Source organism: Hydra vulgaris, chromosome 01 (assembly GCF_038396675.1).
Source record: "Hydra vulgaris chromosome 01, alternate assembly HydraT2T_AEP".
In the NCBI taxonomy this organism is placed as follows: domain Eukaryota; kingdom Metazoa; phylum Cnidaria; class Hydrozoa; order Anthoathecata; family Hydridae; genus Hydra; species Hydra vulgaris.
This window is the reverse complement of record NC_088920.1, coordinates 46,486,585-46,500,000: the sequence shown is the minus strand read 5'-3', so window position 1 is coordinate 46,500,000 and position 13,416 is coordinate 46,486,585. Positions and strand designations below refer to the sequence as shown.

Below are 13,416 nucleotides of genomic sequence, written 5' to 3'. Positions count from 1 at the left end.
AGATTAAAAATTGAGAAGACTTGCAACTTTCAAATTTTGCACATTATAGTTTCATGGTCTAATAAAGGTACTCCCGCTTGAAGCATATGACTTTTCTAAAAAAAATTGAAACTTGCTGGTGTCTAATTCTAATATATATATATATATATATATATATATATATATATATATATATATATATATATATATATATATATATATATACATATATATATACATATATATATATATAAATATATATATATATATATATATATATATATATATATATATATATATATACACACACATACATACATATATATATACACGCATACATATATATATACATGTATATATATATATATAATGAAAAATTAAAAATTGTTAGAAAATAAATGTCACTTTTTTTTACTCTCGCATTTTTTTTTTTTTAGATTTACTTATGTCTCTTACTCGAAAGGAGTTGTATTCCACAGTGTTTGCTCAACAATTTTCACCGTGTGGAAAATACTTAGTTACTGGTAATAACTATGGCAAAATAGCGGTTTTTAATATAACAGACGCTTTATCAGCTTCTGCATCACTCAAATGTAAAATACCAATGCATTGTTTTCAAGCTCATGAAAGCTATATTTATTGCTTTGTTACAATTGACAAATATTTGATAAGTGGAGGATCATCTGAGGTGCAAGCATGGGTCTGGAAGGATTTAATTCGTGAAAAGGTTTATTTAATTTTTCAAAAATTAAGATAAAAAATGTAAAATTATTTATTTACATATTCAAAAATTTTATACTTATTTCAGCTGACTTATAAGTTAAATAATTTACACAACTTTTTCTTTAATTCTTAAATATTTACTAAAATTTTATTATATTTTATTTTATGTTTTTGTTGTATTTCACCTCCCCAAGGCCTAGAAGGCCACTACAGATGAGGAGGCTACTTGTGGTTATAACCTTCTCTCAACTCTGTAACTCTGAAACACAAATCTTGACAAACAAGGCCGCTGTGCGAAGAAACAAGTTGAGCGCGGTACTACCAGGGACATGGCGGGAATCGAACTCGGAACCTCTTGCTTATGAAGCGAGCATTCTACCACTACACCACTACCGCATAAAATAGTTTTTTCAAAAAATAATTTTTGTATTATTACAAAATTATTTATTTTAGATTTCAGTATTATATAATTTTTTGTTCGTGGTTGTGATAGCAATTTAGTTTTTTTATTAATTTCTATATATATCTGAATAGTTTTTAATCGGTATAAAGTTTTGGACAATATTTTTATATGGATTATAGTAAATTACTTTTTGTAAAGAAACTATTGGTCAATTGGTATATTTGCTCTTTAAAGATGTTTGCTTAAAAACTGCCTTTTCTGGTTTTACCAAACTTAGATAGTCTACAAAAAAAAATTCAGGTTATCCTAATCCTAAGTTCTTGGGAAGTGCTACATGTAAATTTAAAAAGTTTACTTTCCTTGAAGTTTTTATTTTTTTCTGTAAAGCAAGTTTTCAAAAATTTTTTTTTATCTGTACAAAATGTCAAAAATCAAGGAGAGGAAAAAGTAAGAAATTAGCTATAACCCTTGTAGGTCTGTATACCTGCTCAACTCTCCTTTAAGCTATCTAGCTACAAACCAACTACCATCTAATTGCAGTGTTCTTTGGTATTATTTTTACCTGAACTCATCTGGAGATAAAAGGTTCAAACCTATTAAATCAAACTTTTCATGTTTTCAAGCACAAGAGGATGTTATCTGCAAAGGGAAGGAGGAGGTATGTAATTTAAATAAAGGAAAAAACTGCTTACATTTTGTAAATATTTGGAATTTTTCAGGTTTCAGTAACTATTTGATTTCTGAGAGGAGTATAGTGGAAAAGTTTAAATCTCTTAATGTTTGTGCAACAGTTAGAGCTTTCAGATCAAAAAGGAAACTTCTGACAGCCACAAAAATGTCTTTTACAATATCATAGAGCAATTGTTTGAAATTAGTGCAAAGGATTTTGAGAACAAGTTGAAGCACAACAAATCAATGTCTTTCAATATTTCTGCTATACAAGAGGATTTGGCCTTTTTAGACCATCAAAGGTATTAGTTACTTAGTTTTTTTTTAATTAAAATTCAACCAATTGAAATACCATATCTACTTTCTACAAAATAATTATTTCGCTAAGAGTTTTTTATTTTTTTCAATTTTGTTACTCTAAATGTTTTTAACAACTTTTTATCTAGAACTAACAGAAATATGATCATATCTGCAAAAATTGACACAGAAATTTAAGCAAGGTTTTAGAGAAAGATTGATAAATGCAAGAGAAAAGAAGAATACAAAGATCGAGTACAGAAGAGCAGCAATTCAGTAATTTTTGGTAATGAAAAGGAAATTGATAAAAAAAAGCCATTGCACCATAATTTATTCTTTAACAATGAAATATATCCTGATTTCTCTGATAAGGAACTTATTGCACCTAAAAAATTAGGAGCTAAATCACAGTTAGGTTATAGTTATAACAAGTTTTAATTTGTTTTACAAATAAAAATATTTATTTCATTTTTACTTGATTAATCATTGAGTCAAGTTTTCCTCCCAATTAAAAATGTTACTTTTCATGAATCACAAAAAGTAAACATCAGTTTAGACCAGTATGTTTCAAAGTAGATAGTTAGATAACTAGGTAGGGTCTCATTGCAGCAACAACTTCCACCAGTATAAGGATTGGTCTCTGCGTTTGAGATCAAACCCTTTTTATTGCTAGTGTCGTAAATTATTTTGGAGATGTTAAACAGCTTAAGTTAAGCAGAAAATCTGCCAGAAGAAGACATTACAGGTTTTTAACAGAGTAAGAAGGCCAGAGACAGAATGAATATATTGATTTAATGACTAATAAGATGTTAGTTGTACATTTTGATGGAAAAATTATAAAGCATATTGAGGAGGACAGTAGACAGACAATTACTGCAGACAGACTATCAGTATCTGTAACTAGCCCAGAGTTTGAAACAAAAGATGATCTTCTTGGTGTCATACCAACTGAAAGTGGAAAGGTAAGTGGTATGGCTATAAGTATTATAAACCTCCTATAATATTTTAAAATTGCTGACTATTTTGTTGGATTCTGTTCTGACACCACAGTAAGTAATACTAGATGGAAATCTAGTGCAATAACTATTCTAGCAAGATTACTTGGAAAATCATTTTTTTGGGTATTTGTGTAGGCACCACATTGCAGAGATAATTATTACTTAAGCTTTTAAAGCAATTTCAAAGGAAAAATCTAAAGCCCCTGCTAATAAGTTGCTAACAGATTTTCAACAGAAATGGATAACAGAATTTTATCCAAAAGTTTTGTAATTGTATAATATTAGTGCTTATTGGATGATGTTTCAGTCAATGGAGATCTTATTGCAGACAGTCAGCTCTGCAAACTATTTCAGAGCTAAAAAGTTTGTAACTAATGCACAAGAACATCTAATTTTTCCAGGTATGTAGCAATAATATAAAAATGATTATTTTTCTATAAATATACTTTTTTTAAAAGAAATTAAATTAAAAAATATATTTTAGGAATGGTTATAAGCTTGTAGAATATTTTACGTACTATATGAATGTTAAATCTGATAAATTAAAGGACTTTCGTATCTATCAGCCTTGCGGCTATCACAATGACAGGCGCAAGGTTGCAAGGATTTTGGCTTAGAAAGTATATGGCTTATGCCATATACTTTATAATGCTTAATCTGACATCCACAGTTGTTGAATATTTGACTCCTGAAAAAAAAGATATGGTCTCTAGTGTGGCATTTATTGTAGCTATTCACTATGAGCCTGTCTTTCTTAAATTTAGTAAGACGAAGCATGCCATTCTTAATGATTCAAATCCTTTTAAATTTGCTGAAACAATTCAAATAGAATGTGATCATGGCACTAAGGTTGTTGTACTATTGTTAGATGAATCTGATCTGAAAGCTGAATCTAAGTTTTTAATTATTGAAAAGCTCTTAAAGTTTCAGATTCATGAGTTATCAGAAATTTCTAAACAAGCTCTTTCTGCTGTTATTGTGTCCACCAATAGTAGAATAGAGGCCTTTATTACAAAGTAAAGTTGGCTTTTTTTATACTCACTTTTTTTATACTTCAAGTGATTTTCAGCTTTAAATTCATACAAGTATTTCATTCAGCAAGTTAGCAAGCTTAGTGTGACCAATGACTGCACAGAGAAAAATATTAGTTTGATAGAAAACTTTGTTCACAGTTCCCACAATGAGAATCAAAGATAGAACATTCTTTTAGTAGTCAGAGAACATAGAAAGCTAATAACAAAAGATATGTTGCTATCTAAACTAGTAAAGCTGAACCTAGATAGTTAGCCTAATTGGATAATTAATGTAAGATAAGGCTTAACTTTAAGATACTATTAACTGTAGTTTTATTTTACTAGATTAACAAGAGTTTAATTATTAAAATATTTTAACCCATAAAAATAACACAAAATTCAGCCAATTCTCAATATTTGAAAAATTACATGTAGCACTTCCAATTGACAAAAATAATTGAAATTTTGTATTTAACCTAATTAAATGTGGTAAAACAGGATATGCAAATTTCAACCATGTTTTGTGTCACCCTAATATATATATATATATATATATATATATATATATATATATATATATATATATATATATATATATATATATATATATATATATATATATATATAGTTTTAAAGCCTTGTTTTAAAGCGTTAAGCGTAGAGCGATTTTACCTAAGCAGTAAGCGATATATATTTACCTAAGCAGTTAAGCATCTTTTTATCATTTTTTAACTTTTAAATTATTCTATAAGCGGTAAGATAAAGGAAGTAATTAATTTTGAAAAAATTAATTACTTCACATTAACTTTTAAATGACATGTAAAATGACATGTCATTCAAAACATGAATGTGTAAAAATATTTGTTACAAAAGTTTGAATGACAATTATGTTTGATATAAGCGCTATTTACTAATGAAAAAAAACTCAAATAAAATTAAAAGTATTTTTTAATTTTGTTTTTATTTAATTGATTTTTTAAGCTTGAAGCAAAGATAAAGCGTAATAAAAACATAATTAATAATCTGATAAAAAATGTATTATTTAATTTAAAACTAATTTTTTTTTTTTTTCTTAAACATCTTCGCTTCCAACAAGGCTTGCAGCCTTGTTGGAAGAGAAGATGAAGAGAAAAAAAAGCCACTAATTAGAGTTGGAAGTTACTGAAAGAGAAAAGATGAAGATTGTAGAGCAAGATAACGATTGACGAATGACTTAAAGGATTACAAGTTACATGAATCAGGAAAACAAGATGAAGGAAGCAAATTCCAAAGAGCTGATGTTCGAGGAAAAAAACTAGACAAATAAGCGTTTCTGGAGCATTTAGGAACAGTCACAGAAAAAGGATGAGACTTAATTGCATGATGAGTAACGCGACATTAAATTTTAGTAGATGGCACAAGAGACGCTAGCTCTTTAGAGCAGTGCCCATTATAGTATTTGTAGAAAAGAGAAAGAGAAGCAACATCACGACAATGTGATAATGGTTGGAGGTTGGTTGCTAGAGCAGGTCCAACTATGTTTACAATGCGTTTTTGCACCTTGTCTAAAAGAGAAAGGGCATCATTAGAAGATCCGCCCCAGATATGGCAACAGTATTCCATACAAGGTCGGATTTGAGATTTGATAAAAGTTAATGAAAATATATAATTTTGTTCTGATAAAAAAATATATAATTTAATTTAGATTTTAAAAATATATGATTTAATTTTAATATTTAATTTTATTAAAATTAAAGTTAATGCTTGGGCTTAACTTATAAACTTAATATTATTAAATATTATTCAATATTGAAATTTTATTTGTTCTTAAAAGAAAATTAGCTCATTTTTATTGCAATTATTTTCTCTGTTTTCCTTCCACTGTGGACCAGAGATCATTTTAGGTTTGATGGAGTGTCACCTGGGTTTTTTTCATTGATAAGTTATTGTTATCATTATAGTAAAAAGATTTAATCATAGTTAAATTAGTTTCACTTGCTAAGACAATTGTCAAATCAATTTTCAAATAAAATGTGAAAATGAATAAGTAGAGTTAAATTGAGTTCTGAATTTTATGTAGTAGATCTCTTTTATTTGCCAGGCAATCATTTAAACTAAAATTTAAGTTTAGTTAAAAATGTTAATGTTGTGTATTTAGTATACTCGACTACAAATTGGACTTTTTCAATAAGCTTAAACATCAAACAGCGCTTCTCCGTTAATAAAACCTGTCTGTTAATAAAAATACCAAGTATATTATGTCTGGAAACAGTTTCTTACGTGATTCGGTTTGTGCAGTGTGTTGGGTTAAAAAAAGTGCCAGATCTAAGTCACTATCTGAAGTCACCACCTGAATACAAGATATTATCAAGCTCTACATATATGATGGTTATGATAAAAATATTATGAGTTTTCCTAATGTCATATGTAGTAGTTGTAAACCAAATTTATACCTTCTCAAGAGTGGCCATTCTTCTAGGGAACATGGGGACTTCAAGTTGCTAAGGTATTTTGTATACTAATAGTAATTAGATGTATACTTTTTTTTTGTGTGGATGCACTATATGGGTAGTCTTTATTTCTTGTCATGTTTGTTAGCAATAAATACAACAATCGATTATTTATAATATATATTTAGATATATAAGATAACTAAAACAAATTATTAAAAACAAATCTTTTTGCATAATTTATTGTAAAGTTGTAGTAGAATTTTGTTAATTTATAGTCTGAAATGCTTTAGATTGATTGGGCCAACAAAAGAAGATCTTCTGATCCATGTTTGGGTGTCACTGTTCCAACATTTAGTGAACCGAAAGTAGCTGAAAATGTATGCAATACTTGTTTTCTTGTTACTGGACGAGGGATCTCTCATCAGTGTACACAAGCTGCAGCTGTATACAACTTAATTGGTCACTGTTTAAAATTAGGAAAATATGCAGAACAAATAGCCAGCGTTATTATTAAAAAAAAAAAAAGGAGAGTGAAGGTATGGAAAAAGGGATATTTTTAAACTAAAAACATGAGGAACGCCTATCTCTATTAGAGTTGAAGCTCTTAATTTAAAGAGTAACAGAAGCAGTATCTATCAGATCGTCCATGAAGGAATTTGATATCATTGTGAACAAAAGCCTAATATATCTTAACACCAATAAAAATACTAGAAAATTTAGTTGCTCCACCTGAGCTACATCTTCTCATTAGAGCAGTAGATAAAATAGCATGATTTCTTTTAACTGAATGGGATGGTTTTTATTTGTGGAAGAAAAAACACTATATAATTAAAAGGGGATATCAAAAAGTTGGTAATAATGCAAATAAAATTTCAAAATTGATTGATGAACTATAACTTGAAGTGCAACTTTAAGTACCATATCTACTTCCTGTAATCCTAAGCTTAAGAACTTTTAAATCTGTAAAAGAAGCTTGTTTTGGAAAAAATCTCGATTCTGACTTAGAACACAAAATATCATTGTTTAAAGATACTTTTCTATGCCTACAAGAGACAGCTTTTTCTCTAGGAAAGACACTAACAGTGTCATGGAAAATCCATATTATATGCTGCCATGTTTTTCCTTTTGTAAGGCATGCAGGATGCAGCTTGTCAAAGTATGCAAAACAGTGTGGTGAGGCGATTCATGCAAAGTTTAAGCCTACATGGCAAAGATATAAGCGTAATATAGATCATAAAGGTCTTTTGGTCCACAGTGCTTCCTAAACATTTTTTTTTTTGCTCAGAATTAAATTTTATGTAAATGGCTGTATCAAAAATTTGCACCAAAAGTAAGTTAAACTTTTTTTTTATAATGCAAGTTAAATTGCAGCGATGGTTTATTAATTAATGATGTATACAGCAATATAATTTTAATAGTAAAAAATGAAGTAATATACTTTTAATAAATAAAGTAAATAAATTAATGTAATTTTTTTATTTGTTACTCTCTAATTTTTTTAAAATAAAAAATCATTTGTAGTTGCAAAACCGCAATTAGAAATTTAAGAAATAATCATTTTAAAAATTTTAATTCATTTATGCAAATGTTAAGAAAAGAAAAAGAAATTTGTAATATCAAACATTTTTAAAAAAGCAATATTATATTTAATCATTTAATATAAAAAATAAAATTAAAAAAAATAAACATTCCTTAATAAGTAATAATAAAAAAGCCGTTAAATAATATTTCAATTGTTTTGCGGTAATTAATATTTTTGCAGTAATTTAAAAAAGTTAATGTCTTTAAAAAATAAAGAGAATTTTATGACATCAAATATCGCATCAAATATATTTGTTTAAGTTTTTAATTTATTTAACATAGGTTTTCATTCAATTAAGAAAGGAAATTAAGTAACAACCGAAAAATTTATTACTGAATTTTTTTTTTAAATATTGAAACAATTTTTTAAATGCAAATATTTAAAAAATGTAAACTGAATACTTAAATACTCAAACTCAGTACAAACTAAATACTTAATAGTTTTTGTACACACAAAATTCCTGCCCCCTTTCCCCTCTGTTTCTAATTTTTTAGGAAGATGAAAAAAGTGTAGCAGAAAAATACCACAATCCAAATTATTTTCCTAAAATAGACCATGATATGAGGGTAATAGTGAAATGATCTTATATGAGAGTAATGATCAAAGTAGTAAGAAAGGGCAAAAATACTTTTGCTAATAATGGATGAAATTACTACTTGTGATAAAGAGAAGTTTAAGTTACATAATGTATACAAAGAGAAAATATTTAGTAACCAAAAAATTTTTTTTACTAAACTTTATTTTATGTTGTTAATAATAACAAGAGTTTGAAAACCCTTGAAGCATTTAAAAACCCTCGAAGCATTAAAGTGTTTTTAAATTGTTGTTTTTTTAGTTACCTAAACCAGCCTGGTCCATTCATCCTCCCAGCAGTAACCCATTCGGAGTTCCAGAAACCAATGCTCTGACAGTTAATCAATCTAATAACACACTTATTTTAGGTTGTGGTGATAATAACGTTTATGTGTATGACATAGAAACAAGAAACCTTTTGAAAACAATCCAAGGGCATTCAGACTTTATTCACGCTGTTGGTTATCTTGGAAGAAGCCATCAAATTATAAGGTTTTAATTTTTTTGTCAAAAATAAAACAATTTTTTTTTTCATTTCAAAGAGTTTGTTATCGCTTTTTGTCATTTCTGCTATAGTGGTGGTGAAGATGGCTTTATAAAGTTTTGGGATGAAAGATCTTATGAGTTTCTGGAACAAATTGAGCCAAGTAAGCTTGAGACAGCAAGTAGAGAATCAATAGGACATTGGGTTTCTTGTTTTGATGTAGACCAAACTGAAGAGTGGATGGTAAGTTTTGTTAAAATATTTAACATTCATTGCAGATGTTACGTAATACTGTCAAGGGCTATTCTAGACCATTTTCGACAACATCAAATTTTAATTTGGGTGCCGCCCAAATTAAAATTTGGGAACTTTTTTTTTTTACATTTGTTACGGCGGATAATGTTTTTTTTGCAAAAAAAAAGCCAATTTTTCGGCTAAATTTCTTGGGAGGGGGGGTACTGATGCCCAAATTTATTCATAGGATAGCCCCTGACTGTATATATAGTTATATTAATCTGCTAAATTATTATTAATCTGCTAATTTAGTTATAAATTGTCTTTAATCCTCGTTATTTAGTTATAGTATATAAAAATTAAATAAAAAAATTGTTATGTAAAAAAATTGGTTTTTAAAACAGTACTGTTATTTAACTACTATCAACTTTATTTAGACCCCCATCTTTTACATGTGATGCTGCATCTCCAATGTTTCTACTTTATTAGAGTGCCTAATTCATGGATTAAGTATGAATTAAGTAATAATGTTAAAAGATTTGTCTTAGTGGTGCTACCATCAAGGGGGAATCTATAAAATTTGTACAATTTTAGGTTCCCGACTTTCTACAGTAACCAACCAATATTTGCAAAGTTAAGATAGGGATGAATAACTTAAAAATATATGTAATTGGTTTAACAAAGTTTTGGCTTTAGATTGTAAGAGACCTTATATAAATGATATGTTATGTTGCCCTTTGGTCAAGTTTTCTCAGTCTGAGACTTGATATGGGAGACTAGGTACAAAATAAAAGTGAGAATGTTGAAAGCATCACATTATTTTTAATTAACAACACTAATAGTTTATGACTCCAATAATAAATTTAGCAGCAGTATTTGTAATGTTCCGCTTGATAAGCTGACTAATAATAATTTTCTTTTCACTTTCTAATTTAATTATTGTCATTTTTTGTTGATGTTGATTAATGTAAAAAAAGATCTTTAGTTTTGTTTTACCAACATAACATTTGCTGTGGGAGTAGGAGGAGGTACACTCCTGGATGAGAGTTAAGAAGATAAGATTTATTTTTTACTATGAATATGGCAAAATATTAAGTGATTTTAAGTCTGATGTGCACAAAAGCAGGCTACTGTTAAAAACTTTTGTTAACTAAAGTAATTTCTGGTACCCAGATTATTGATAGTTATGATCTTTGGATTAAGATAGTTATAATCACTTGAATCCATAGTAAAGTTAGTTGAGTGTTGAGTCTCTTTATTTTTTGATTTTCTTTATGTAACTTTTATGCATTCAAATCTCAAGTCTTTTCTTATCATAATCTATTGAAGTATTAGTTAGAAATAATAATTCTTCGTTTATGTTATTTTCAAAGTATAAATTTAGTGCCCTAAAAACAAATCCTTTTAAGATATCTTTTATAATTTTAGGATCATGATATGAATGAGATGTTTATTTTTACAACTTTACAATATAATCTAAAACTATGTAATATTGTTTTGTTGTTGATAACAGTAAAGTCGAGAAAATTTAATATTTTTTTTTTATACTTTCATATTTTGCCATCTGCCCCTCAATTATCTGTCATATTTGCCCAATAATACTACTGCCAAACCTTATTTTAAATCTGAGAACTTTTGAGCATCTTTATACACTTAAAGCAGGAATAGAACTCATTAAAGTTATAAATGACTTTTACTAATAATAGCTTATTTATTAACATTTTTTTATTATGCTGCATAGTGGGTGATGAAAGGTTCTGCAAAGTATGACCAAAACAAACAAAAATATTTCATCATCAGTGGGTGATGAAAGGTTCTGCAAAGTATGACCAAAACAAACAAAAATATTTCATCATCAGTGGGTGATGAAAGGTTCTGCAAAGTATGACAAAAACAAACAAAAATATTTCATCATCAGTGGGTTATGAAAGGTTCTGCAAAGTATGACAAAAACAAACAAAAATATTTCATCATCAGTGGGTTATGAAAGGTTCTGCAAAGTATGACAAAAACAAACAAAAATATTTCATCATCAGTGGGTGATGAAAGTATGGCAAAAGCAAAGAAAATATTTTGATTTAAATATGTATATTTTGATTTAAATATGTTAATAGTTCTGTTTTTAAACAATATGCTTGTTAAAGATTAGTTTTTATATTTTTTGCAAATTAAATCTAAACATATTGTTAGAATTCAAATTTCATCAAAAAATGATATTTGTGAAGTGGTGATGATGTAAAATTTAATTTTTAACTATTTGTTAAGATGCTTGTTTTTTCAAAATATTCCTCCGTTCATCTGTAATAAGGTTATTGTTAAGAGTTGAGGTTTTTTATTTTGCATCTTTAAAACTAGCTTTATTAATTTCTTATTAATTTATTTATTAGTTATTATTAATTAATTAATTCTATTTGACTTGAAAGCAATAAAACTATTTTTGAGGTAAAATCCATTAATGTAATTTTAACAGTTACACTGCTAAAGTTACACTAAGTATAAACTGTATAAAGTTTATACTCAGTGTGACTGTGTGTAAAGATTTTTTTTTTGTATACAACTTAATAATTCACTGAAAAAACACTTTACTTCATTACATTTTTTTTAGATTGATTTTTTAAACCGCCTCTAAGTTTATTCTAGTATTTGTTGCATTATATAAAGAAAAAGTTTATAAAAAGTAGAACAATAGAACTAAAAACATGTTTTTGTTCTATTGTATTAAATTTATTATTTATATTAAATTTTCTTTTAAATAATAAAATATTGGTCTTGATTCGGTTAATCGAGTTGCAAATCATGTTATAGTTCTTTAAAATCCTTAAAATTCTTTATAACTCGATAAGCAAATGATAATTTAATGATAAATTCTAATGATAAATTGATAATTGATAAATATATAATGATAAATTGATAATTGATAATTACATAATGATAAATGATAAATTCTAATGATAAATTAAACTTGGCTCATCGAGTTGCGAATCGTAAAACTAAATAAAAAAAATTAGAGCTCATAGTTTAAGTAAATGATTTGCCATTTTGTTCTTCCCTACTATAGAAACAACAGTCTTTATAATAATCTTATTTAAGTTCAATATACAGGTGTAGGTATATGCGTTTAAAATTTTTCAGTTGTTATTAACTAAAAAATCCATGTTTTACTTTAAAGTATTATTGGCAATCTTCTTTAGGTTTGCGGAGGAGCTGCTCATTCTTCAGTATGGCATCTTCGATCAAAAACAGCTACTGCTGTTCTACCAACGCCTAATTCTTGTACACAAGTTGCAAAGTTTGAAGACGACTATATTCTTATTGCAGGGAGTGAACCTATTGTTTCCAAATGGTCTATGAATGGTTCGTTACGTTCAACCTTTCCTTGCACACCTGATTCAGTATACTCTCTTGAAATAAATCGTAAGCTTAACCGAATACTTTCTATAGCCGGAAGTTCATACAACATTGACATTAGCACTAATTTTGAATATAAATCGTTTTCGCTTACATTTAAAGATTGATGTGCAATTCAGAATCACGATTTGTAATCTAATCATAAGTATTTTACTTGATTAGTACATAGGTTGTTTATTAGTAAATTGATTCACAGTGTTTAGCAAATGCTTATGTTTTAACATAACCCATCGCTAATAGAGAATGTGCGCGTAGTTCAAAGAAAAAACCTGGAGATTTGAGAATTTTAACTTAATAATAAAAACCATATAATGGTGGGTTTAACGGAGTTTAACGAAGAAAATAATATTTTTCATGAAATGTGAAGTTTGTAAATTCTAATCTGAGAAATACTTTTTTACATATTACTTGTGTTTTGCAAAGAATAAGGAGATGAAATCCGTAGTTTGGAGATAATGTGGGTGCAAGCGGAAACAGTGCCCTCTTTTGCAAGCTAAATTAAGCGATTGTTACGCAACTTTTTCCTTTTTTACGCATACGTAATAAGATAAACTAAACGACATTTTATGTTATTGTTCCTCCTTTTTTTTTTTTTAGTTTTTTAGGTAAACTCAAAATGCAT

The 13,416-nt window shown here is 27.7% G+C and overlaps 1 protein-coding gene across 2 annotated transcripts in view; it reads left to right on the top strand.

The window, feature by feature from the left end:
* Positions 1–13,198, top strand: part of LOC100211373 (THO complex subunit 6 homolog) — a 16,691-nt gene extending 3,493 nt beyond the window's left edge. For both annotated transcript variants that reach the window (XM_065788366.1, XM_065788367.1), the window contains exons 2-5: positions 417–706; positions 8,931–9,160; positions 9,245–9,395; positions 12,578–13,198. In XM_065788366.1, coding sequence (XP_065644438.1) covers positions 417–706; positions 8,931–9,160; positions 9,245–9,395; positions 12,578–12,901 — 995 coding nt within the window. In that variant the 3' untranslated portion in view covers positions 12,902–13,198. The remainder of the gene's footprint in view (positions 1–416; positions 707–8,930; positions 9,161–9,244; positions 9,396–12,577) is intronic.
* The last annotated feature ends 218 nt before the right edge of the window (positions 13,199–13,416 follow it).